The sequence below is a fragment of the Piliocolobus tephrosceles genome, chromosome 18, assembly GCF_002776525.5.
Source record: "Piliocolobus tephrosceles isolate RC106 chromosome 18, ASM277652v3, whole genome shotgun sequence".
NCBI lineage: Eukaryota > Metazoa > Chordata > Mammalia > Primates > Cercopithecidae > Piliocolobus > Piliocolobus tephrosceles.
In genome coordinates, this window is record NC_045451.1 from 48,905,239 (window position 1) to 48,931,959 (window position 26,721).

The 26,721-nt window shown below is 34.7% G+C and overlaps 1 protein-coding gene across 6 annotated transcripts in view; it reads left to right on the forward strand.

Moving 5' to 3' along the window:
* The window catches only part of CCDC178 (coiled-coil domain containing 178), a 525,224-nt gene that overhangs the window by 78,415 nt on the left and 420,088 nt on the right, over positions 1-26,721 (forward strand). For all 6 annotated transcript variants that reach the window (XM_023207480.2, XM_031934542.1, XM_031934544.1 and 3 more), the window contains exons 7-10: positions 848-870; positions 8,156-8,238; positions 11,160-11,360; positions 23,774-23,994. In XM_023207480.2, the coding sequence (XP_023063248.1) occupies positions 848-870; positions 8,156-8,238; positions 11,160-11,360; positions 23,774-23,994 (528 nt within the window). The remainder of the gene's footprint in view (positions 1-847; positions 871-8,155; positions 8,239-11,159; positions 11,361-23,773; positions 23,995-26,721) is intronic.

The following is a 26,721-nucleotide window of genomic DNA, read 5'->3' on the forward strand; positions in this document are numbered from 1 at the left end:
AGTAGACGTTACAGGGAAAGACATAAATCAATACATGCAAGTTATATATTGGTTAGGCCTGGAAAGGTGGGACAGCTATAAATGGGGACTTCCAGGTCATAGGTGAATTCAGGTTTCCTGATTGATAATTGGTTGAAAGATATGACTTGCCTGAATTGTTGAATTCACCATTAAATAAAGAAAAAAAAAAGCCAAAGTTCTTACCATATTGATGAAGCCTCCAGGTAGCAGGCTTCAGAGAGAATAGATGGTGAACGTCTCATATCAGACCTTGAGAGATGTCAGGCTCACTAAAAAGGACCTAGGAAGGGCAAGAGATTCTCTACAGAATGCAAATGTCTGCCACAAAAGATGGTTTTGCAGGACCGTTTCAGAATATGTCAAAGAAATACATTTTTGGAGTGAAATACTTTGATTTCTTTCAAGGCCTGTTATCTGTCATGTGATACTATATCAGAATCAGGTGGGAATTTGGTGTATTATTGCTACAAAGAGTCTTTTTTGTTTATCTTAAGATTTCTGTTTTAATTTTAAAGCTGGTCTGTTGTGTCTAGATTACAAAGGCAGGAGGTCATAATGAGGCATGTCTAATCCCCTTTCCCATCATGTCCTTAACTAGTTTTTTAGGTTTCTTTGGGGTCCCCTTGGCCAAGAGTTGGGGGGAACTACTCAGTCATTTGGGGGGCTTAGAATTTTATTTTTGGTTTACACAGCCGAGAGTATAGGTAGACAAAAATATAGTGAAGTAGAGATATGTAAAGAGAATTGACAAGTTTAAGTGACGTTTATTCACTGTTTTTTAATATGTTTAAGATTTGATTTTTATTGAGATCTTTTGTTTTGACAGTTTGAAACTTCTTTTGAAGAATGGTAAGAAAATTTCATGCTTTTTAAAACTATTTTATTTTTAATGTCAAAATTTCAGTCATCTGCTATAATCCAGTTTAACTTCAAAAGGAATAGAAAATCGAATGCAAGATTTTTCACAATAGATATTACGATATATTTTTTAAAATATGAGAATTAGGACATCACTGATAATGGCAAAATAGAGATCTCCAGAGCTCCATCCCTCCACAAAAACAACTATGAAATTTGCAAAAACATTGGTCAGAATCGACTTTTGCAGACATCTGGAATCCAGTAAAAATTTAATGACCAGTAGGGGAAAATTCAATGAAGAAGGAAGCTGCTGCATTGCATTAAGAGAGCACTGTGGCATTGTAATTTGCCTGCTCCGCATTCTCTAGCCTTCAGACTTGTGGCAGCTAGAAAGAGAGCAGTGCACACCTGTGGTGCAGATTCCTAGTACCAGAGGGAATAATAGGAACATCATTCTCAAAGAATTGTGTTTGAGTGGTCTGATAGCTCCTGCAAAGACTAGCGTAAGGACTTTGCTTGACTTGGAGCAATCACAAGGCTGGGGCTACTTTCAGGCAGTGTTTGCAAAAAGCGTTTAAAGGCATATACTTGCCACAGCAGCCTGAGGCTATAGATAACAGCTAGGACAAGCATTAACCAGACCAAAATTCCTGTGAAAAAATAGGTTGGAAAAAGAGATAGATACATGAAGGAAAATCTCTCAATATACTGGAGATTTGAAAGAGCACAGAGGGCTGGAAAAATGTTCAAAAAATACTGAGAAGATCCTAATCTTACTTCTGGCTGACCTTTAAGATCTGCATAGGCAGGAATTGAAGGCAGAGTCAGTGTTGTAAACAGCCTAGGCAAGCCTGGAAGGATTACCCTAAGGCAGACCAAATCTGCTAAGATTGGAAAGTATTGTTTTTCTTTTTCCTTTCTTTTGTTGCCAGCCATTTAAGAGAACTCACACAAAACACTAGCTCACCAGTAAGCTAAGGAAACAGATTTCAATGATTACACATGACAAATAGTACAGCCCTTATGAAAGTGTTCCTAAAAGTCACTAAACAAACAATAACCCACCACAGACAGAAATAGCAAATCCAGTGGTGTAATCTGGTTTTTGTTTCACATTAAAATATTCAAAATGTCCAGTTTTCAAAAAGTAAATATGAAGAATGCAAAGACAAGGAAGTTTGGCTCATTCACAGTGAAAAAGGATAAATTCACATAAACTGTTCTCAAGGGAACCCAAAATTTGAACTTACTGGACAAAGATAAATCAATTGGCTTAAATAATCTTCAGAGAGATAAAGGAAACCATGAACAAATAACTAAAGCAGAAAAGTGATGTTTCAACAAATGTAAAATCTCAAGAGAAATTATAAAAATTAACCAAATAGAAATTCTAGGCCAGGCGCAGTGGCTCATACCTGTAATCCTAACACTTTGGGAGGCCGAGGTGGGTAGATCATGTCAGGGGTTCAAGACCAGCCTGGCCAATATGGTGAAACCCCATCTTTACTAAAAAAAAAATACAAAAATTAGCCGGACATGGTGGCATGCACCTGTAGTCCCAGCTACTCAGGAGGCTGAGGCAGGAGAATTGCTTGAACCCAGGAGGCGGAGGTTGCAGCGAGCCAAGATCGTGCCACTGCAGTCCAACCTGGGTGACAGAGTAAGACTCTGTCTGAAAAAAAAAAAAAAAAAAAAAAAAATCTAGAGCTAAAAAATTAACTAACTGAAATTAAGAACTTCACTAGAAGGGTTCAGTAGCAGCTTTGAGCAGTCAGAATAATCAGTGAACTTGATGATAGGTTAATAGAGATTATCTAGTCTAAGAAAGAAGAAAGACAAGAGAATAAGGAAAAATGAAAAGTGCCTAATAAGCCTAAGGGATACCATCAAGCATAATAGCAGTCAAAAAGTATGAGAAGAAAGGGATAGAGAATCAAAAAATACTTGAAGAAACACTGGCTAAGAAACTCCTCAATTTGATAAAGACTTAAATCTATGCATCCATCAAACTCAGTGAACTCCAAATAAAATCAAGTCAAACAGATACACACCAATATACATTTTAGTTAACATGTCAAATGCCTGGGACAAAGAGAATCTTGAAAACAGCACAAGAGAAGCAACTTTTCATGTACCAGGGACCCTCAGTAAGATTAACAGTGAATTTTTCATTAGGAATTGTGGAAGTCAGAATGCAGTGGGGTGACACATTTAAATGCCAGAAGAAAAAAAGAAACTGCCAATGAAGAATTCTGAATCCAGCAAGAGTATCCTTCAAAAAGAGAGGAGAAATTAAGACACTCTCAGATAAACCAAAGGAGCGTATCACTAGCAGTCCAGTTCTATAAGAATCCTATAAGTAGTCTTTCAGGCTGAAATGAAAGGACACTAGAGAGTAACTGGAAGCCATATGATAAAATAATAAACAATAATAAAGTTAACTTCAAAGGTAAGTGTTAAATCCAGTATAAGTATATTTTTGTTTTGTAATTCTTGTTTGTTTCCCTATGTGATTATAAGGTCAAATGGATAAAATTCATAATAATAAATTTCTGCTAATGAACACAAAATGGTTAACTATGTAATTTGTGAAACTGATACCATAAGAGAAAGGGCAGAGATGTAAAGGAACAGAGTTCTTTATATATAAATAGATAGGTATACTATTGAAGCTATATTGATTTTAATTCAGTTTTTATAGAGTTAAGGTATTAATTGTATCCTCAGGGTAAACACTAAGATTCTACTTTAAAAAATACAGGAAAACAAAGACAGGCAAACTAAACAATATATACAAAAAAACCAACTAGTTACAAAGAAGGCAGTTATGGAGGAGTTCAGAAATAATATAGAAAATGAATAGTAAAATGGCAAAAATAAGTCCTTTCTTATCACTAATTAATTTATATGTAAATGAATTAAACTCTCCAATTGAAAGGTAGAGCATGGTAGAATGGATAATAATAAATAATCCAACTATATTCTGTCTATAAGAGTCTCACCTGAGATACAAAGGCATAAGTAGTTTATAAGCAGAAGGATGAAAAACCATATTCCATGCAAATAGTAAGTAAAAGAGAGCTGGAGTGACTATACCAATGTCACACAAAATAGGCTTTAAATCAAAGCCTGTTACAGAAGACAAAAGACTTGATTCACTGATAAAAGTGTCATTCTACCAAGAAAATATATAAACTATAAATATAACACACCTAATAATATAACCTCAAAACAGACATATAAACTAACGGAAGTGAAGGGAATAATAGACTGTTCTACAACAGGATTTTGAGAATTTAATATCCCCAATAATGGATAAAATAACTAAACAGAAGATCAGTAAATAAATAGACTTGAATAACATGAACCAACTAGAGCTAACCAGTTTATACAGAATACTCCACTTAACAACAGCAGAAAACACATTCTTCTCATGTGCACATGGACCATTCTTCAGCATAGATCATGTATTACACCACAAAACAAATTTCAGTGACACTAAAAAGATCAAAATTACACATGGTATTTTTTCTGACCCAATAGAGTGAAACTGGAAATCAATAACAAATGGAAACCTGGAAATTTCATATATATGTGGAAATTAAACAAATCGTGTTTTGCAAACCAGTAAGTCAAAGCAGTAATCACAGGGGAAATTAGAAAACACCTTGAGGTGAGTGAAAATGAAAACACAATGTAGTTAAACTTACAAAATGCAGCAAAAGTAGTACACAGAGGGAAATTTAGAGCTATAAATGCTTACATTTAAAAAGGGGATCTCAAATCCAGTAACCTAACTTTATACCTTAAGGAAGTAGAAGAGGAGGAGTATGCTAAACCCAAAGTTAGCAAAAGGAAGGAAATAAAGGTTAAAGTAGAAATAAATGAAATAGAGACTAGAAAAACAGTACACAGAATCAATAAAAACAAAAGTTGTTTCTTTGAAAAGAGCAATGAAATTCACAAACCTTTAGCTAAACTAACCAAAAATAAAAAGAAGACTCAATTACAAATTAAATAATACAAAATTTGAGACACTACAACAGATTCTGCAGAAATAAAGAGGATTATAAGAGGATACTAGGAACAAATGTATATCAACAAACTATCGAAGATGAAAGAGACTAATTCCTAAAAACACGTAAACTACTAAAACTGTCTCAGGAAGAGGTAGAAAACCTGAACAGACCTATGACAAATAATGTGATTGAATCAATAATCAAAAACTTCCCCAACAAAAAAAATCTCAGGACCACATGGCTTCACTGGTAAATTCTACTAAACATTGAAAGAAGAATTAATATCAGTCCTTCTCAAACTCTTCCAAAAAATCGAAGGAAATAATTTCTAAGTCATCTTATGATCCCAGCAATAACCTGATAGTGAAACCAGACAAAGACATCACAAGCAAACTATAGAATATACATGAATATACATGACAGGCCAGGCACAGTAGCTCACACCTGTAATCCAAGTACTTTGGGAGGCCAAGGCAGAGGATCATTTGAGCCCAGAAGTTTGAGACAAGCCTAGGCAACATAGTCAAAACCCATCTCTACAAACAAACAAACAAACAACAACAACAAAAAAAATTAGCCAGGTGTGGTGGTGCATGCCTGTAGTCTTAGCTACTCCAGAGGCTGAGTTTGGAGGAGTGCTTGAGCCCGGGAGATCAAGTTCACAGTGAACTGTGATTGTGCCACTGTACTTCAGCCTGGACAACAAAACAAACAAATAAAAAATGACAAAATCCTCAACAAAATACTATGAACCTGAGTTCAGCAATGCATTAATATAATTATACGCCCGGGCGCGGTGACTCACACCTGTAATCCCAGCAGTTTGGGAGGCCGAGGCGGGTGGATCACCTGAGGTCAGGAGTTTGAGACCAGCCTAGTCAATATGGTGAAATCCGGTCTCTACTAAAAATACAAAAATTAGCCAGGCATGATGGCGGGTGCCTGTAATCCTAGCTACTCAGGAGGCTGAAGCACAAGAATCACTTGAACCTGGGAGGCAGAGGTTGCAGTGAGCCAAGGTTGCACCACTGCACTCCAACCTGGGTGACAGAGTGAGACTTTGTCTCAAAAAAAAAAAAAAAAAATTATACATCATGATCAGTGAGATTTAGCCTAGAAATGCAAGAGTGGTTTAACATACAAAAATTAGTTAAATGTGACACAAGCCCACACCTTTCACAAAACTACATTGTAAGGGAATGTATTAAACACAATAAAGGATATTTATGAGAAACCCTTAGTTTATATTATACCCATAGTGAAGACTGAAAGTTTTCATCTTAAGAACAGGAGCAAAACAAGGATGCCCACTCTTTCCACTTTTCTTCAACATTAGAACCCTTGCATATTGCTGGTGTGAATATAAAATAGTTTAGACACCAAGAAACAGTTTGTTGGCTCCTCAAAAAGTGAAACCTAAAATTACCTATCACTTAGCAATTTGACTCCAAGATATATATCCAAAAGTATTCAAAATATGTTCAAACAAAAATTTATATACAAATGTGCCTAACATCTGTATTCACAATAGCCAAAAGGTGGACATAATCCCCAAATCCATCAGTGGATTAATGGATAACCAAATGTGTTGTGTATACACAATGGAATATTATTCTACCATTAAAATAAATAAAATTCTACATACTGCAACATGGAGAAATCTTGAAACTATTATGCTAAGTTTAAAACGTCACAAAAGGTCTCTTATATGATTCTATTTCTATGAAATATTCATAAAAGTTCATCCACAAAGAGAGCAGATTAGTCATTGCTATGAAAGAGCGTGTTGAAGAAAGGGGAGAGACTGCTTAATAAGTAGGGTATGTTCTTTTGAAGTGATGAAGATATATTGGAATGAGATGGGATGATAGTTGTACAATGTCGTGAATATATTAAATGCCACTAAAGTTTCCACTTTCAAATGTTTAATGTTATGGGAATTTGGCTCAATAAAAAAATAGAAAAATTAGCATAGAATTTTATAGGTCCAAGAATTAACTTTATAAGATACACAAAATGATCTAATTATGTATAATAATTTACTATATCATGTAAATGGTGTTAAAAGCCAGCAAGGAAAGTACTATTTAATAGTTAATGCTGGACAGTTATTTTTCAATTTTTTGAAAGAAAACAAATGAGAAAAAATACACTTTTCAACAAAAATATTCTGAAATAAATATGAAAACTAAAGGAAGAAAATATAAAGAATATTTCTCTGACCTTGGAATAGACAGACTTAGCTAAATAAGTTGTGGAACAATGACGAGAAAAATAATTTGTAGCTATTAGAAATATAAAATGGTAGTAAAATACACTGAAAATAATTTCAGTTAACTAAAGCAGAATGTATAATTGTGACTAATTTTATAAGAATTGAAATAACATTAGACTATGTAATCTCTGAAGAATAAATAAATATGGATTACATTATTTTTATGATTTTTTGTATGTATACAGTTTTCTTAATTTAGAATACTTCTTTAATAAAAAATAATGTAATGAAAATTTCAAAAAGAAATTCTCTGCTTTGTTGTTGATACCAATTTTCTTGTAACTTTGATCAGAGAAAAAACACGTTTAAAAATGTATAATGAAGGCTAGTTTAGGATTCTAGAATCAGACCAGAGAAATATGGAGAAATGGTTTATTATTCAACATATAGAATTTTAGTTACAAAGGAAATAACATTTTAATTTATAGTCACCTCTCAAGACACTACAGTTTAGTGTTGTCCAGTAGAACTTCCTATGATAATGAATGTTCTATATTTGTATTTTCCAACAGTGTAGCTACTAGGAAGGAAATAACATTTTAATGTAGGTATTTTTCTAAAAGTTTATTATCTGAAATGATATTTTTACTCATTGTAATTTACATTGATTCCCCAGAAACTACTGAACTGAAATTACAGAAATAGCTCATCCAAATTATTCTCACAGAATACCTTTTGTCTTATAGAAACACTGTCTAGGAAAGACCAATTTCTTTTTTAAAAAATGTAGCTTTAATATATTCTCAAGACATTTTGGGTCATTGTAACTAATTTTAAGTTTTTATTAATTTACCATTAAGTGTAAATCCCATTACTTATTAGAATTTTGCTATATTAGTCTCCTATCTAGTAATATTATATTGTATAGTAAGTTTCACCACAAATATTTAAAATTAAATGGAAGAGTATAACCTAAGATTTGTTTTACTAACTTTAAGTACTTCGCTCCTTTACTGCTTGTTTCTTTCCCATTATATAGGAGCAGAACTTCCACAAAAGACCTGAAAGAAGATTGGAGTGTAGCTACACCAGTGAAAGAGGTCAAACTAGAAGAAAAGAGAGGTAAAGTTGTTCCTCCTACTTGAATAACTGTAATTATATTTAAAAGCTCATTGACTTCATTTAATATATTTCTAATTGTCACAATAATCATGTTTAAGAGTTTTATAATTATTTTGAATGTTTAATAGATAAAATAGTCCTCTGTATTGTTTGAGTAAGCATTCATCCAACAAATATTTATTAGTGAATATTATACACCAAATACTTGTTTAGGTACTGAGTATTTAATAATGGCTGTCCACTTCTCAAGATGCTATTTGTAGTTTAGTGTTGCCCATTAGAACTTTCTGTGATAATCAGTGTTCTATGTCTATACTTTCCAGTGGAGCAGCTACTAGCCACATACAGCTGTTGAACCCTTGAAATGTGGCTAGTGAGACTGACGAACTTAATTTTTAAGTTTAATGTGAATTAAGTCACATATAAATGTAAATGGTTGCATGTGGGTGATGACTACCATGTTGAAAATTGCAGCTCTAGTATATATTTAAGTTGTGATAAATATTCTTGTCACAATTTATAAAATACATAATATTTTATATGCTGGGGTAAAATTTGTGTTAACACTACTTTAGTGTATTTAAATATATTATTGAGATTTTATGTAGCACCTCCTCTTCCAATGGATTAAAAAATAGCGACTGTGTGACTGCTGAACTTGCACTTGTAACCATTATTTCATACTCCCATCTAACAGAAAATCATTGTCTTTATTGCCCAAAAACAACACAAAAAAGAAATGCAGGCCGGGCGCGGTGGCTCAAGCCTGTAATCCCAGCACTTTGGGAGGCCGAGACGGGCGGATCACGAGGTCAGGAGATCGAGACCAGGTCAGGAGATCGAGACCATCCTGGCTAACACGGTGAAACCCCGTCTCTACTAAAAACTACAAAACACTAGCCGGGCGAGGTGGCGGGCGCCTGTAGTCCCAGCTACTCCGGAGGCTGAGGCAGGAGAATGGCGTGAACCCGGGAGGCGGAGCTTGAGTGAGCTGAGATCCCGGCCACTGCACTCCAGCCTGGGCGACAGAGCGAGACTCCGCCTCAAAAAAAAAAAGAAAGAAAGAAAGAAAGAAATGCATTACAAAATTTCGCTAAAATTTTTTAGCAAAAAATTGCTAAATCCTTGATTGAAGACTAATAAACTCAGGACTTTTTAAAAACAAGAATATTTTGTTTTTCAAAGTTTTCATTCGTAGCAAAGCTTTGTTTTTACTGCTTTATTTTTCATTATTTGTGCCTACAGTGAAGATGAGAACCTTAATCATTACTTACCAAGTTTTCACACAACAAATGCTGAGAGAAAAAATAGATATGTTAACAATCACAACTACAGTTCCATTAGCCACAATTACATTTATTACCAATATGTACCTTTGAGGTCTAAAACATACAACAATAGCAGGATGAGGAAGATTTGTTGTAATTAAGGGCTTATGCTAAAAAATTGCAGGTAGTTGCTTAGAACAGTAATATGAAACTGCAAAACTGAGATGGCACTCAAGAAAAAAAAAATGAGATGTTAAATACAATGAATTTGAGGCATCCCAAGTTACCCATACAGCATTTGTTTAAGAATTTATTATTGAAATAGTATAAAAGACAACTCCTAGAAACATGATGAACACCTTTGCTAAAACACGTATACATTCAATCAGAAGTATTTTAATTATAAGTAATATTAATTTATTTATATATTCCAGACTGAAATCTTGCTGTTGTAATTGATTATAGAATGAATCATAAATTGACTGGAGAACACAGTGATGAGTGAATATGTTTTCATTTTAAAAAGACAATTAATGATTTAAAGTATCCAAGATGTGGTAGAATTTGACAAAAGAAAAAAATAGATTCAAAGACACCAAATAAAGGACCAGTGTAGAGAAAATCATTTTTATGCATTAAAAATAGGGAAACTGGTTTTATAAGAATGCTTCTGAAGCAGCATGCTGGATTTCTTTGAGAAGTCCAATGAGTTAAAAAATAGCAACTGTGTGACTGCTGAGCTTGCACTTATAACCATTATTTAATACTCCCATCTACCAGAAAATCATTGTCTTTATTGTCCAAAAGCAACACAAAAAAGAAATGCATTAGTTTCCTTTCTTCTTGATGCAGGTTAGCTATTTTTCTTCTAGCCTCAGTTCTTTGGAGGCCTTGTCTCTTAACACTTTGTATTTATGTGTTTATATAACATTTTGGCAAAAGTCAGTGTTTATAAGCATAAATCCTACAAGGATAGGACTCATATCTGTCTTCTTTACCTTCCTTATCTCCTGCAAAGACCATGTGCTTGTTCCCCAGAATATAATCGGCTCTGCACACATTTCTTTCATAAATGGTCGAAGGAGTACCCATGGTACTAATTTTGTTAACGTTAAGCCACATCATTCCAGAACTGTGAAACAGGAATCACAAATACTTCTCATTAAAGGAGTTAATTCAGGGTTAATTTAGTATTACAACTACATAAATAGAGTTTCAAAATTCCAATGAATTCCTGGTAAAGCTAAATAGAGAGGTTCTTACTGGATGAGACTGAAGAATATAACTTGTTTCTAGGAACCATCTATCATTATTCAGTATTTACCTGATGTAATCTTTATGATATGTTTTCTTATAGAATAGGAGGAAACACACACATAATTTTAAAATAAAACTGTATAGTACAGCTGATGTTCGTTGAGATTTAGCTATTGTAATTATTTTATAAAATGATTATTAAAATAGGTCTTCAAAGTTTATAATCAATCTTATGTTTGTATTATAATAAAACTGTCTTTAAAAAGCTAATTCATTTTTCTAACATTCTCTTATTAAATATATATTAAAAATAATAATACAACTAAGACCCATGTTCCCATCATCCAGCTTATTGACTGATTGATTAACAAATATGAATATATATATCTGTTTAAGATGAAAAGTGTCCAGAGTTAAAGCAGGAAATGGAAACATTGCTCTCAGAGGCCGTTCATCTCATTAAAAGTCTAGAAACTGACCGGGCAGAAGCTGAAGCAGCTTTAAAACGACAAAGATCAAGAAAGAGCATGATTAACTTGAAAATTGACTCTTGGTCAGTCTGGAAACTTCAACATCTCCCATTGGCTGTGCAGAAAGGTAATAATCGGGATTTTTATATTACTTCTTACTCTGTTGGAGGTACAGATAATTAATTACAGATCTGTGTATTTAAAAAAAAAATTGTCCTAGTGCCAAGGCTCACACCTGTAATCCTACACTTTGGGAGGCTGGGGCGGGCAGATCACTTAAGCCCAGGAATTCGAGACTAGCCTAAGAAACATAGTGAAACCCTATCTCTACAAAAATACAAAAATTAGCCAGGTATGGTGGAACTCACCTGTAGTCTCAGCAACTTGGGAGTCTGAGGTGGGAAGATTGATTGAGCCCAGGAGATTGAGGCTGCAGTGAGCCCCGGGTGACAGAGTGAGATCCTGTCTCCAAAAATAAATAAATATCACCTGTTTAGAGTGACCGTATTATTTTGCATATAAACCAGCACTTTTGAAAGATGTTATTGAAGATAATGGTGGGTTCACAGATGCAAACTGTGAGACTGCGCTGGGCAAACCTGGACCTGATGTCCTTTTGGTGTGTTAGAAATCCAGTGGCATTTATGGTACCTACAGAACATGCAAATATTTGGCATCTCTCCTATAATGTCTACGCTATTTGAATTTCTAGAACTTTAGGAATTTAAAGTGATTGCCAGTTGGTATCATTAGTCACATTTTTAAGTCTGGGAAAATTGAAAGACTTTTAAGTCATATTTTAAGCACTAAATGCATATGCTTTTGAGAATTTAATAGTAAATTTGCTTTGGGAACTTCTAGCAGGTAACGAAACCTAAAATGTTTCCAAGAGTCATACAGGTAACAGAGGTTTAAGAAGGAAATTCTTTTAGCTCACAGAGTGAGGGACCTATGGTGAAGGATTAAAGAATCTAAAGGTATTGGATTTTTTTGTTGTTGTTGTTCTACAAACCCTGTGCCTATGAAAATATGCCTGACTGCCTGATTCTGCTTGAAGCTGGAAGATTTTTACTCTCTCATAGGATAAAAATTTTAATTCAGGATGCATATGTTTTGTAAGAGATTTTTATTAATATCAGGGTGCCCATATATGATCTATCATTTAAACCAAGAAATCTTTGAGAGAAAAAAAGGACATTATGAATTATTACCCAGACCAACAGCCATTAATTCAAATTATAGGTCATAGTGTACTCATATTTAAACCTTTGTTATAATTTTATGTCTTCTAAGGGTGTAGTTACCAAAGTAGGGTATATGAATTCCAGAGAGTTGCAAAAAAGATTAGAACTTTTATTTATATTTGTAAATTTTATCATTTTTAAAATTTTCTTTTTGAATAGAATTTATACTGTGTATGCCCCACTAATACAGTAGATTTATATAATTTATAAATATGTGTGTGTGTGTGTGTGTGTGTGCATGCTTTAGAGGCAGTGAGGCTACCATAGTGTCAGAAAAGACACCCTGGGAAATTCTGGATCCTAGGAGATACTTGACAGACTCTATTCACATTGACAGGAGTCATCCTCAGTTTTCCTAATTGTTTGGGAGGTTCTTCCTTGTTAGTAGTAGTAGAAAAACTATGGGGGGAAGGTTTTATTGAATTGTTTGCTGATAAATTTATATATAATCTCATATACCCTTTGTAATAGTGCTTAGATATTGTAGTTTTAGGAGTTCTACTTTAGGAGTTCTTGAAATAAATGTAAGTTGAGATACATGTGTGCACATTATAATTACTTAATAAATGTGTTGTGAACTATGGAATAAATATTTGTCATGGGTGACAACTTATTGTTGGGTTCTTTTAATCAATAAAAGATCTACTTAGAAAACAGATTTATGTTCATCTGCTCTATTTTACGTAAGTAGCCACTATATGCAATGAAATTTAAATTCATTATGGTTATGTATTTTTTAAAGTTAATAGCTTTCTCTTTGAAACATATTCCTTACAGGTAATGTGTTCTCAGGAATCTTCTGCCTTTATATTATTTATGTAGAATATAATCTCTAAATTTTATGAATTTGTTTACAAAGTATACAGTCATATTTTTATAGTCTTTAGATTCTCAAAAGTATATAGTTTGTAAGACAGGAAAAAATTTTAATCTCCTTAACAAACTTAAGTATTATATTTGTTATAAATTTAGATACTTTTCAAAAATAAAATTAAGGAAACTCACTTCTTTCCAGATATTTTCTGGTCAGTCCTCCAGATTTATCTTTCCTCCCAACTCCCCAATCCCACTTATGTCTTTTGTTTTGTGGCCCAGGAGGCTGATTCATAGTGGACTGCATCAAAGATATTATTTGCATTCTATCTTCCTGTTGGGTTCAACCAATGAGAATCAGTGGCAAGAGACCATGGGGAGATAATGGAGATGGGTGAGGCAGGAGTATCTATAGCACTGACTGCCCCGCTCTCCATCTGGTCACTTTAAGCTGACTGCATGCCTCTCCTGAAAATGACAGCCCTTGCCATCCAACATGTAGCCAATTATCTAGCAAATGCTTTTTGTTTTCCCTATCAATAAAGATAACTAGAAATAAGCTTACCATCATGAATTTGGTAGTATATGATCCTACAAATTATAAAGTTGGATATGCATAGCAGTGTTCCTTTGCAAAATAAAAGAGTACTTATATTACATTGTACCCAAACATTATCTGAAGACACAAGTAAACTTGTGACTCAGGCTCCTCGGGTATTTCCATTGTACCTGCTTCTATATATTCCCTGTCTTTCCCATAATCTACACTATGGCTCCATGGGTACTTTCCTATGACGATCTGATGAAAGAGGAAAAAACAAAACACAGCCCTGGTTTCTGAATGAATTTGAATAGTATGTAGACATAATTTGGAGAATTACTGCATTCTAGTCACTGGATGGGAAGGGTGAAAGCATCACCCCAGTGGGCAGAATTTTAAGTACTCTTTGAAGAAGGAGAAATGGCTCAAGGAACAGATGGGAAGTGGCAAAAGGGAAGGCAGAGTGTCAGGGAATTTGAAAATAAATGAATGTAAGACTGCTAAAAAGAAGTCTGGGAAGGTAAGAGATGACCTTTGGAAAGGATAGATTACAAAGATAATTATGTCCCATATAAATGCTCACCAGAATGCCACTGCTATGGAAGATGGTCTCAGTAATTAATGGAATGTTAAATCTTCCATTTTGTTTTGAATTGTTTTGTCTTGTTAATTGTTCAGTTATTACTACAATCGTGCTTTGTAGCAACCACCTTGGAACTCAGTGGCTTACAATAAGCATTTTCTTATTTGCTGATGGCTCTGTGAGTTGGCTAGGGAAGCTCTTCTTCAGGCCATATATCCAATGGCTTTGGCTCAAGGCTGTGTGTTGGATTCAGGTCAGCTTCATGTGTCTGTCATCCACTTTGGCTAGCACCTTCCCAGGAGTAAGGTTTTCATGTGGCAAGTTGCAAGAATACGAAATGGTGAATAGAAACATAGGATGCTGCTCAAAATGTCAGCTTGGAGCTGGCATACCTTCACTTCTCACATCCATTTGGAGGTACAATTCAAGTTGGGATTGGGTGGGGACACAGCCAAAATAAGTATCACATCCAAACCAAGAATCTATATGATAAGAAATCATCTCTATCCCAAGGGAGAGGGTAGTGAACAACGTATCTATTATATCTTGTTTCTTATAACTATTCCTGATACTGAGTTTATTCTATGATTTCAACATATTTCATAGTAATCTCATCTTCAATTGTTAATTATATTCTGTAGAAATCCCATAAGCCTTGGATTACTTTTTGTCTCTACTAGAATCCTAGGAGTTTCATTGGTTCTAGATGAGTTTTCATACTAATTTCTTAGCTGAATTGTGATCTCTAAATCTTCTTAAGTTTCAAGTTAGAGTTTTTTATTTCCTTGAAGTCATTATTTTTCTACCCAGGGTCATTTACTGAGTTTTTTTTTAATCCATGCCAAACTGTTTAAGCTCAAAGTTGTCAGTAAATTTTTAATAGGTAAATCAACTTATTTCCTAGTTTTAGTTCTGTATTAGTTTGTTTTCACACTGCTGATAAAGATATACCTGAGACTGGGAAGAAAAAGAGGTTTAATTGGACTTAACAGTTTCACATGGCTGGGGAGGCCTCAGAATCACAGCAGGAGGCTAAAGGCATTTCTTACATGGTGGTGGCAAGAGAAAAATCAGGAAGAAGTAAAAGTGGAAAAATCCCTGATAAGCCCATCAGATCTTGTGAGACTTATTCACTAACATGAGAATAAGATGAGAAAGACTGGACCCTATGATTCAGTTACTTCCCCTTGGTCCTTCCCACAACATGTCAGAATTCTGGGAGATACAATTCAAGTTGAGGTTTGAGTGGAGACACAGCCAAACCATATCATTCCACTCCTGGCCCCTCCAAATCTCATGTCCTCATATTTCAAAACCAATCGTGCCTTCCCAACAGCCCCCCAAAGTCTTAATTCATTTTAGCATTAACCCAACAGTCCACAGTTCAAAGTCTCATCTGAGACAAGGCAAGTCCCTTCTATCTATGAGCTTGTAAAATCAAAAGCAATTTAGTTACTTCCTAGGCACAATGGAGGTACAGGTATTGGGTAAATACAGCTGTTCCAAATGTGAGAGATTGGCCAAAACAAAGGGGTTACAGGGCCCATGCAAGTCCAAAATCCAATGGGGCAGCCAAATTTTAAGGCTCCAAAATGATCTCCTTTGACTCTAGGTCTCACATTCAGGTCACACTGATGCAAAAGGTGGGTTCCCGTGGTCTTAGGCAGCTCTATCCCTGTGGCTTTGCAGGGTATGGCCTCCCTCATGACTGCTTTCATGGGCTAGCATTGAGTGTCCGTGGCTTTTCCAGGCACATGTGCAAGCTGTGGGTGGATCTACCATTCTGGGCTCTGGAGGATGGTGGCCCTCTTCTCACAGCTCCACTGGGCAGTGCCCCAGTAGGGACTCTGCTGGGGGCTCCAACCCCACATTTCTCTTCCTCATTGCCCTAGCAGAGGTTCTATGTGAGGACCCCACCCTTGCAGCAAACTCTTGCCTGGATATCCAGGCATTTCCATACATATGAAATATAGGTGGAGGTTCTCAAACATCATTTCTTGACTTCTGTGCACTCGCAGGCTCAACACCATGTGGAAGCTGCCAAGGCTTGGGGCTTCCACCCTCTGAAGCCACAACCTGAGCTCTACGTTGGCCCCTTTCAGCCATGGCTGGAGTGGCTGTGACATAGGGCACCAACTCCCTAGTCTTCACACAGCATGGGGACCCTGGGCCTGGTCCACAAAACCACTTTTTCTTCTCGGGCCTCCAGGCTTGTGATGGGAGGGTCTGCCATGAAGGTCTCTGACATGGCTGGAGACATTTTCCCTGTGGTCTTGGGGATTAACATTAGGCTTCTTGCTCCTTATGCAAATTTCTGCAGCCAGCTTGAATTTCTCAAAAAATGGGTTTTTCTTTTCTACTGAATTGTTGGGCTGCAAATTTTCTGAACTTTTGTGCTGTTTCCCTTTTAAAATGGAATGCTTTTAAAAGCACCCAAGTCACCTCTTGAATGCTTCGCTGCTTAGAAATTTCTTCCACCAGATATCCTGCATCATTTCTCTCAAGTTCAAAGTTCCATACATCTCTAGGGCAGGGGCAAAATGCCACCAGTCTCTTTGCTAAAACATAACAAGAGCCACCTTTGCTCAAATTCCCAACAAGTTTCTCAGCTCTGTCTGAGACCACCTCATCCTGGACCTTATTGTTAATATCACTATCAGCATTTTTGTCAAAGCCATTCAACAAGTCTCTAGGAGGTTCCAAACTTTCCCACATTTTCCTATCTTCTTCTGAGCCCTCCAAACTGTTCCAACCTCTGCCTGTTACCCAGTTCCAAGGTCGCTTCCACATTTTTGGCTATCTTTTCAGCAACACCCCACTCCTGGTACCAATTTACTGTAGTAGTCCGTTTTCATGCTGCTGATAAAGACATACCCGAGACTGGGAAGAAAAAGAGGTTTAATGGAGTTACAGTCCCACATGGCTGAGGAGGCCTCAGAATTATGGCCAGAGATGAAAGGCACTTCTTACATGGCAGTGGCAAGAGAAAAATGAGGAAGAAGCAATAGCAGAAACCCCTGATAAACCCATCAGATCTCATGAGACTTATTCAACATCACAAGAAGAGCATGGGAAAGACCCCCACCCCCCGATTCAGTTACCTCCCCCGGGTCCCTTCCACAACACGTGGGAATTCTGGGAGATACAATTCAAGTTGAGATTTGGTTGGGGACACAGCCAAAACATATCAAGGTCTCTTCCATTTTCTGTTGCTTCTTGAGTCATTTTCAGTAATTTATATCTTCTGAAGAATTTGTCCATTTCACTGTAGTTATCTAGTTTGCTTGCCTAAATGTTTTTCATGAAATTCTCTTATAATTAATTCCTGTAATAGTAGTAGTGATGGTATCTTTTCCATTCCTAATTTTGGTAATTTGTGCCTTGTGTCTTTATATCATGGTCATTCCAGCAAAAGATTTGTCAATTTTGTTGATCTTTTTAAAAAGTCCACTTTTGCTTCCTTTATTGATTACTGTGTTTCAGCTTTTATACCATTGAATTTTTTCCTCTGATTGTCCATGTCTTATTTGCTTTGGGAATAATTTAAACCTACTATATTTCTCTTTTTATAAATTAGAAGCTTTGATTATTTACTTGATGCCTTTTTTATTTTCTAGAATTATCAGTTAAAAGTTCTAAATTTTCTTCTCAGAATGTCATTAGTTGCATTTTATAAATGTTCATATGCTGTGAGTTCATTATTATTTACTTCAGAATATCTTTTAAAATTTCCCTGAGATTTCTTATGGAATCTATTGTTTATTTAGAAGTTGCTGGTTAATTTACATTTGTTTTGAAATTTTTATAAAAATTTCTGTTATGGCTAATTTAATTATATTGTGCTAGGAAATTTATTTATTTTATTAGGCTTTGGGGGAACAGGTGGTGTTTGGTTACATGAATAAGTTCTTTAGTGGTGAGTTCTGAGATTTCAGTGCATTTATCACCTGAGCAATGTACACTGTACTCAATGTGTAGTCTTTTACCCCTTGCCACCCCAGAAACTTGTTCCAAGTCCCCAAAGTCCAATGTATCATTCTTATGCCTTTGAGTCGTCATATCTTAGCTCCCACTTATGAGTGAGAACATATGATCTTTGGTTTTCTATTCCTGGGTTACTTCACTTAGAATAATAGTCTCCAATTCCACCCAGGTAGCTGTGAATGCCATTATTTTATTCCTTTGTATGGCTGAGTAGTATTCCAATGTATATATATACCACATTTTCTTTATTCACTAAGTGATTAATAGGCATTTGGGCTGGTTCCGTATTTTTGCATTGCAAGTTTTATTGCTATAAACACGCATTTGCAAGTATCTTTTTCATATACTTCTTTTCCTCTGGGTAGATACCTAGTAATGGGATTGCTGGATCAAATGGGAGATCTACTTTTAGTTTTTTAAACAATCTCCACATTGTTTTCCATAGTAGCTGAACTAGTTTACATTCTCACCAACAGTGTAAAAGTGTTCCCTTTTCACTGCATCCATGCCAACATCTATAATGTTTTTCAGTTTTTGATTATGGCCATACTTGCAGGAGTGATGTGGTATCACATTGTGGTTTTGATTTGCATTTCCCTGATAATTAGTGATGTTGAACATTTTTCTATACGTTTGTTGGCTATTTGTATATCTTCTTTTGCGAATTGTCTACTCATATCCTTAGCCCATTTTTTTTTGATGGGGTTATTTGTTTTTTTCTGGCTTATTTGAGTTCTTTGTAGATTTTGGATATTAGTCCTTTGTTGGATGTATAGTTTGTGAAAATTTTCTCCCACTCTGTGGATTGTCTGTTAACTCTGCTGATTATTTCTTTTGCTGAGCAGAAGCTTTTTCATTTTAATTAAGTACTGTCTGTTCATGTTTGTTTTTGTTGCTTTTGCTTTTGGGTTCTTGGTCATGAAGTCTTTGCCTAAGCCATTGTCTACAAGGGTTTTTCCAGTGTTGTCTTCTAGAATCTTTATGGTTTCAAGTATTAGATCTAAGTTTTTGATTCATTTTGCATTGACTTTTGTATAAGGTGAGAGATGAGGATCTAGTTTCATTCTTCTGCATGTGGCTTGCCAATTATCCTAGCACCATTTGTTGAATAGGGTGTCCTTTCCTTACTTTATGTTGTTTGCTTTGTTGAAGATCAGTTGGCTGTATTTGGCTTATTTGGGTTCTCTATTCTGTTCCATTGGTCTACGTGCCTATTTTTATACCAATACCATGCTGTTTTGGCATTATGCTGAACAGAGAAAAGTTGAAAGCATTCTTCCTGAGAATTGGAGCAAGACAAGGATTTCCACTTTCACCACTTTTATTCAACATAGTACTGGAAGTCCTAGAAGTCCTAGCCAGAGCAATCAGACAAGAGAAAGAAATAAAGGACATCCAAATGGGTGAAGAGAAAGTCAAACTGCTGCTGTTTGCTGATGACATGAGCGTATATGTAGAAAACCTTAAAGACTCATCCAAAAAGCTCCTAGAACTGGTACATTAATTCAGCAGAGTTTCAGGATAATTTGTGTACAAAACTTAATGTACACAAATCAGTAGCTCTGTTGTACACCAACAGCGTCCAAACTGAGAAATTAGGAACTCAACCCCTTTCACGGTAGCTGGAAAAAAAAAAAAGGCTTAGGAATATACCTAATGATGTGAAAGACCTCTACAAGGAAAACCACATAACACTGCTGAAAGAAATCTTAGACTACACAAACAAATGGAAACACCTCCCATGCTCATGGATTGGTAGAATCAATATTGTGAAAATGACCATATGGCCAAAAGCAACATACAAATTCAATGCAATTCCCATCAAACTGCCATCACCATTCTTCACAGAACTGGAAAAAAGTGATCCTAAAATTCATATGGAACCAAAAAATAGTCTGCATAGCCAAAGCAAGACTAAGCAAAAAGAACAAATCTGAAGGCATCGTATTACCTGACTTCAAACTATATTATAAGGCCATAGAAACATTTTTAAATGTTTCATTCATATTTAAATTATTTGTAGTTTATAAATTTCCTAAAATTTTATCTGGGAGAATGTTCTGTTTAGTTCAAATTTATGTATACTCTGCTGTTGTTGGGTAGACTATCTATAAATATCAGGTCAATTTGGTTGATAGTGCTGTTCAAGTGTTTTCTCTCCTTAAGAATTTTCTGTCTAGTTATTCATTGACTTGTTGAGAATAGGGTGTTCATTTTAACTATTAATTGAGAAAATAAACCAATCATATCAAAGTTATTATTTCAATTGTCAGATTTGCTCATGTAGTTTAATTTTTCAAATTTAAAATACACTAACAAGTTGTCAAGAACATAAGAAATGTAGCATGGCCAACATTTAAGTTTGGAATGGAAATTTCTGGAAATAAATAGATATCAGTGTTAGATTTAGCCCTGGGGGAATCCTTGAAACCCTGATGTCCTTGAGTTGCCATTTTGATGTATGTGTAGGGTACAGGATACTGGAAATAAAGCTTAAGTCTCACCCAGAGTGACAAGTCCTATCAGAGATCAGGACATAAAATGAGAATCCAAAGGTCTAATCCTCAGCCTAAGAGTGAACGATGAATAAACCTGCGGCTCAGCTTGAGCAGCCAAGAATCTTGTTTGTTTCTCTTATACAATGGAGGAAAATAATGCTTCCTAAGCATTTGTAATGTACTAATCTCAAATAGATTTGTGACCCCCCACTGCCTGCTGTCTGTGTGCTTAAAAACTGTTCAGTGGAGAATGTCATTTAAATGTTCTGTAGGTTGGTAGTAAAGTCAGGCAACTGACAGGATAAAAGGCAAATTTGCTCTGCAAGACTAAAACTTCAACCCAGGCACTAAAAGTTTATCTCAGATAAAGTTCCAAGAAAAGAAGCAGCTCAATATTAAAAATCATAAAAAACACAAAGATCCAGGTTCAATGGGTGTGAATCAGTAGATGCAGACCACATAATTTTACTCAAAATGTGTCAGATATAGGATTATATCTGATATTATAAAATAACTGTTTGATGCATTTCAAGAAATAAAAAGGTTTAAAAAGCAAGGACAAGAAACTTCTTTAAAGAAAGGAAAATATACAAATGAAAAACTATGAGAAATGAAAATTATATAAAATTAATAATTGGTTAAATTGTTTATTAGACGCAGAGAAGTAATAGTTAACTGTAAAATTTGAAGAAATTGCATGGAATGCATCACATCAAGACAAGGAAAGAAAAATATAAATAAAATATTTAAAACAAGGCATATAGAATGAGAGGGCATCATGAATATTTAATAAAAGATCCTCATGAAAGTAATAATGGCAATATTTAACAAGATAATATCCGACTCTTTAGAAGAAAAGTCTTGCTGTCTAGTTGGTGAGGGTAAAAAAACATAAAAAAAGATGTTATCAAACATTGCACATATCAAAAAATAAAAAGTATTTAGAAGTATTTCATTTAAAAATCATTAAAATTATCATTACACATATGGGAAAAATCCAAGTCATTAAAGAGAAATCAGTAGCTTTTGTTACATCAAAAAGAGGGACTTAATTAATTATCCAGGAATATGAGTTTAGAAGTTAGACAAAAAGCAAAATAAATACAAAGAAAAAAGGAGAAACCCAATAACAAAATGGTAAAATAATAAAAATATATAATGCAGAAGAGATGCAAAGCTGAAGTTGGCTCACTAGAAAGAGCATAATGTAAAACCAATGGCAAAATTAATGAAAAACACAGTGAGAATGTATAACTGATTCAGATTAGGAATGAAAATACATAGGGATGTAGCAGTGATTAATAGTGATGATGACATTAAGAACAAATTTCTTTGAATAATGTCGAAACTTTGACAAAGTAAATAAATTTACAGAGAAAAATAGGTTGCTGAATAAATAGATAACCAAAATATTCATATAATCATTAAAAGAATGATTTTGACCCAGTAACTAAAAATCCTTCCTCACAAAATAAATAAATATATACATAGGGCCATGGGGCTTAATATGCAATTTCAAACTTCCGCAACACCTTAGAGAAAAGAAATCAAAAGAAACTACAGCTGATATAAGAAGCTATCATAAAGTATAAATCAAAATTAAATGATCACAGTACAAATATAGAAAAATACAGGCCAAAATTGCAAGTACAAATGCAGAAAATCCCAAGTAAAGACATCAGCAAATTCCATCAAGAAATTTATTTTAAGAAGATTAAAAAGAAAATAAACTAACCCACTTAGTTTTATTCCAAGAATGCAAGAATCAGTTAATGCTAGAACTTAATATAATGAGAAAATCTTTCAATGTAATTTTTCTAAAATTGTCCTTGTCTGTTCATTGGGATTAAATTAAATTTATACATTAATATGAGGAAATTTCTGTGCTTAAAATTTCAAATATTTTTATACAGAAAAAATAATTTTTATTCATTTATTCAAATTCACTTTTGTGTTGTTTGGTAGCACGCTGTCACTTTCCCGTTATAGACCTTACTCAGTTAATGTTAGGTTTATTAATAGATTTATGTAGTTTATTTTATGTTTTAGTTTTGCTATTGTGAGATATTCTGTTTTCAACATATTTATATATAGGCAAGCATTTTTTATATTACTTTTACATGAACTATCTTATTTATAATAATTTTCATTTCACTATTTCATATGTTTTTCTATAAGAAAATAATAATCACTTTTGCCTTTTTCGTTCTGATACTTGTAAGTCTTATTTCATCATTTTCCTTCTAGGTGGTTTTGGAAGGCCTCGACTCTTGCAGTTCTCACTTTGAAGCAGTTACATAGAGTACTTTATAGAATGATCAGAATATACATTGACCGTACAGCATAAACAGGATTTGTACTAAAATAACTATTATCTTATGAAACATATAGTTTAATCCTTTTGATGATGAATTAAGAAAGTAATATGTTTTATAGTACCTTTTATTTTAGAGATAATAAGATTCGGCCAGGCACGGTGGCTCATGCCTGTAATTCCAGCACTTTGGGAGGCCAAGGCAGGTGGACTACCTGAGGTCGGGAGTTTGAGACCAGCCTGACTAACATGGAGAAACCCCATCTCTACTAAAAATACAAAATTGGCCAGATGTGGTGGCACATGCCTGTAATCCCAGCTGCTTGGGAGGCTAAGGCAGAAGAATTGCTTGAACCTAGGAGGCGGAGGTTGCAGTGAGCCAAGATCATGCCATTGCACTCTAGTGTGGGCAACAAGAGCAAAACTCCATCTCAAAAAAAAAAAAAAAAAAAAAAATTGATTCACAGATAAGGAATTTCTGACATTAAAATGTTTTATAGTTTTGTATTATCAAATATTTCTTCCAATCAGATTTTCTTTTGTTCTTATCCTTCTATATCTAGAACACGAGGCCTATTTGAGAGATGTTATAGAGTTACAATGGCATCTTGAAGATAAAGTTAATCAACTAGAACATTTTGAAAAACAAAAGACGGAGTTAGAAGAAGCAAATGCAAAGGTTCAAGCAGACATAGACTACATGAATGAACATGACCCTCTACTGGACTCTAAGCGGAATCAGGAACTTCAAGATCTGAAGAACCACTATAAAAAAAAAAAGGAGGTAAATGAATAAATGAATGCATGAGCATTTCATAAATTATTACTTAGTTATACAAAAACTTTTCAACCATAAGAAATTAACACAGCTTTAAAGGTGTTTCTCTTCTTTAAAATTGACCCACCCTTTATCTCTACACATTACCAACTGTAGGTATTCATTTTAACTATATCTTCTTTTCTTACCATTATATTTAAGATTATTAAGCATGTTTAGTCAAGCTTCTAGTAAAATTTTGGTGATTTAAAATAGCCAGGTAAGGCCGGGTGTGGTGGCTCATGCTTGTAATCTCAGCACTTTGGGTGGTAAGTGCTTTGGGTGCATTGCTCGAGCCCAGGAGCTAGAGATCAGTTAGAGTAACATGGTGAAACCCCATCTCTACAAACAATACAAAAATTAGGCAGATGTGGTGTCTCGTGCCTGTAGTCTCCTCTACTTGGGAGGCTGAGGTGGGAGGTTTGCTTGACCCCTTGAGGTTGAAGCTGACATGTGGGGATTGCTTGACCCCTGAAGGTTGAGGTTGCAGTGATTCATGATTGTGCTACTGCAATCCAGCCTGGATGACAGACTGAGACCGTCTCAAAACAAAGCAAAACAAAGCAAGAACTTCAGAAAAATAAAATTACGGGTTTTTTATTTTAAGCCATAATCATACTGAGCAAAAATGCAAGTAAAATATATAATTTCATTGATGATGAAAATATGTAAATGAAATAAAAGTATTTTAATGGTTAATTAGATATTTAACTCTCCTATCATGGAATATGAAAATAGTTTATTGATAATTGTCACAAAATGAACAAATTTAAATTTGTATTATATTTATTTTTGAACATTTTAAGTAAATAAAACAAATCGTTAAATGTCTCCTGTGTTCCCCTCAACAGTTCCATTTTCATTCCTCCTTTACCAAAGAAATTCTTTATAATGAATTTCATGTGTCTATAAGCCAAATTTGTATCATTATATATATGCATGTATGTTGATAAATAATACATGATATTTTTTTTTGCCTTTACATATTACTGTTCTTTTTTTTTTTTTTAATACTTTAAGTTCTAGAGTACATGTGCATAACGTGCAGGTTTGTTACAATACATGGTATTTTAAATCACACAAACAGTACCATACATTGTACAATATTCTGCAACCTGTTTTTTAATCTGACAGTTTTTTAGTTTAATCAAGCTACTGTTCATATGTATAGATCTAGTTCATTCATTTTACTTACAATGTTCCATCAAATAGATATTTCACAATGTAATTACTTACCATTTCATCTTCTGTTGGCCATCTGAGTTGTTTCCAATATCTGGCAACAAAACTGCTTATTTGACTGTAAACAATAATCACACATGAATACCTTCCTCTGTATCTGCATGTAAATTTTTCCTATTGGGGTTATATACCTAGTTGGGTATTTACTGGATTGTGGGTTACACACATTTACTATTTTATTAGATAACATCAAGTTATTCTTCAGAGTGCCTGTAACAATTTCTATTACTGGAGTAGTGGCAATACTGAAGTCTCATTTCTCCACTGTGGACAAGAATGCAAGTACTGTCCTCCTTTTTTAGTAATAGACCCCTATACAGTTGGATGACAATTTCCCTTTTCTCATTGTATTTCTAATGAGATGTAGGTAGCAGTTATTGGCTGCGATTTCCATGAAATATCTTTGAAACAGACTGCCTCACCCAGGCAGTCTATTTGGCCATTTGCCTCAGCTATCATACCTAGGTTGCTGGAAGTTTAGAAAATGCCAAATAAGCTATTTACTAAACTTCCAGCAACCTTGATATGATAGCTACAGCTCTAACTTCCATTTTACAGCATGAAGCAACCTTGGGGATGGAAGCCACAACTCAGGATGGCTGAAGAGCAAAAGGATAGTCAGATATATTTCTGTGAGAGAAAAGTAAACTGCAACCTTGTTTAAGCAACTTATTTGGTTTATTTCTGTAACTTACAGCAAAACTCAATCCTAACTGGTATAACTCATAATTTAGTTAACATTTTTATTGTCATTCTTTAAAATTTTGTCTATATGTGTTTTAATTGGTATCCTTTTGTTTTACTGTGTTTTTCCCTGATAGTGAACTTGGGTACATGATAAGCAGGGCAAGTGGAGTTTTTGGGCAGTTGGAAGATCAGGCTTGTGAATGAAAAGAAAGGGTTCATTCTAGCAGACCAAAAAAAAAAAAAAAAAAAAAAAAAAAAAGCAACGTTTGCGTAAAGCTTATCAGGGCTAAAATGATGGTTAATTTAATTGTCAACTTATGGGGCCATGATGGCCAGATATTTGGTCAAACATTATTCCAGATGTTTTCAATAAATGTACATTTTTTGGACGAGATTAACCTTTGAATTGGTAGATTTACAGTAAAACGTATTATTCTCCATATTGTGGGTGGGCCTTGTGCAATCAACTGAAGGTCTTAACAGAACAAAAACTGACCTCCTCTGAGCAAGAAAGAATCCTGTAAGCATACTACTTTTGGACTGGGACAACAGCAACTTTCCCCTAGGTCTTTAGCCTGCCAGCCTTCCCTGCAGATTTTGGACTTGTACCTCCAAAATAGTGTGAGCCTTTTCCTTAAAATCAGTCTCTCTCTCTCCCCCTTCTTCCTCACTCCTATTGGTTGTTTCTCTAGAGAAGCCTGACCATTAATGCAATGACTGCCCTTCTTTTATTTCATCATTATTGTGCTACTCCATTACATCTTA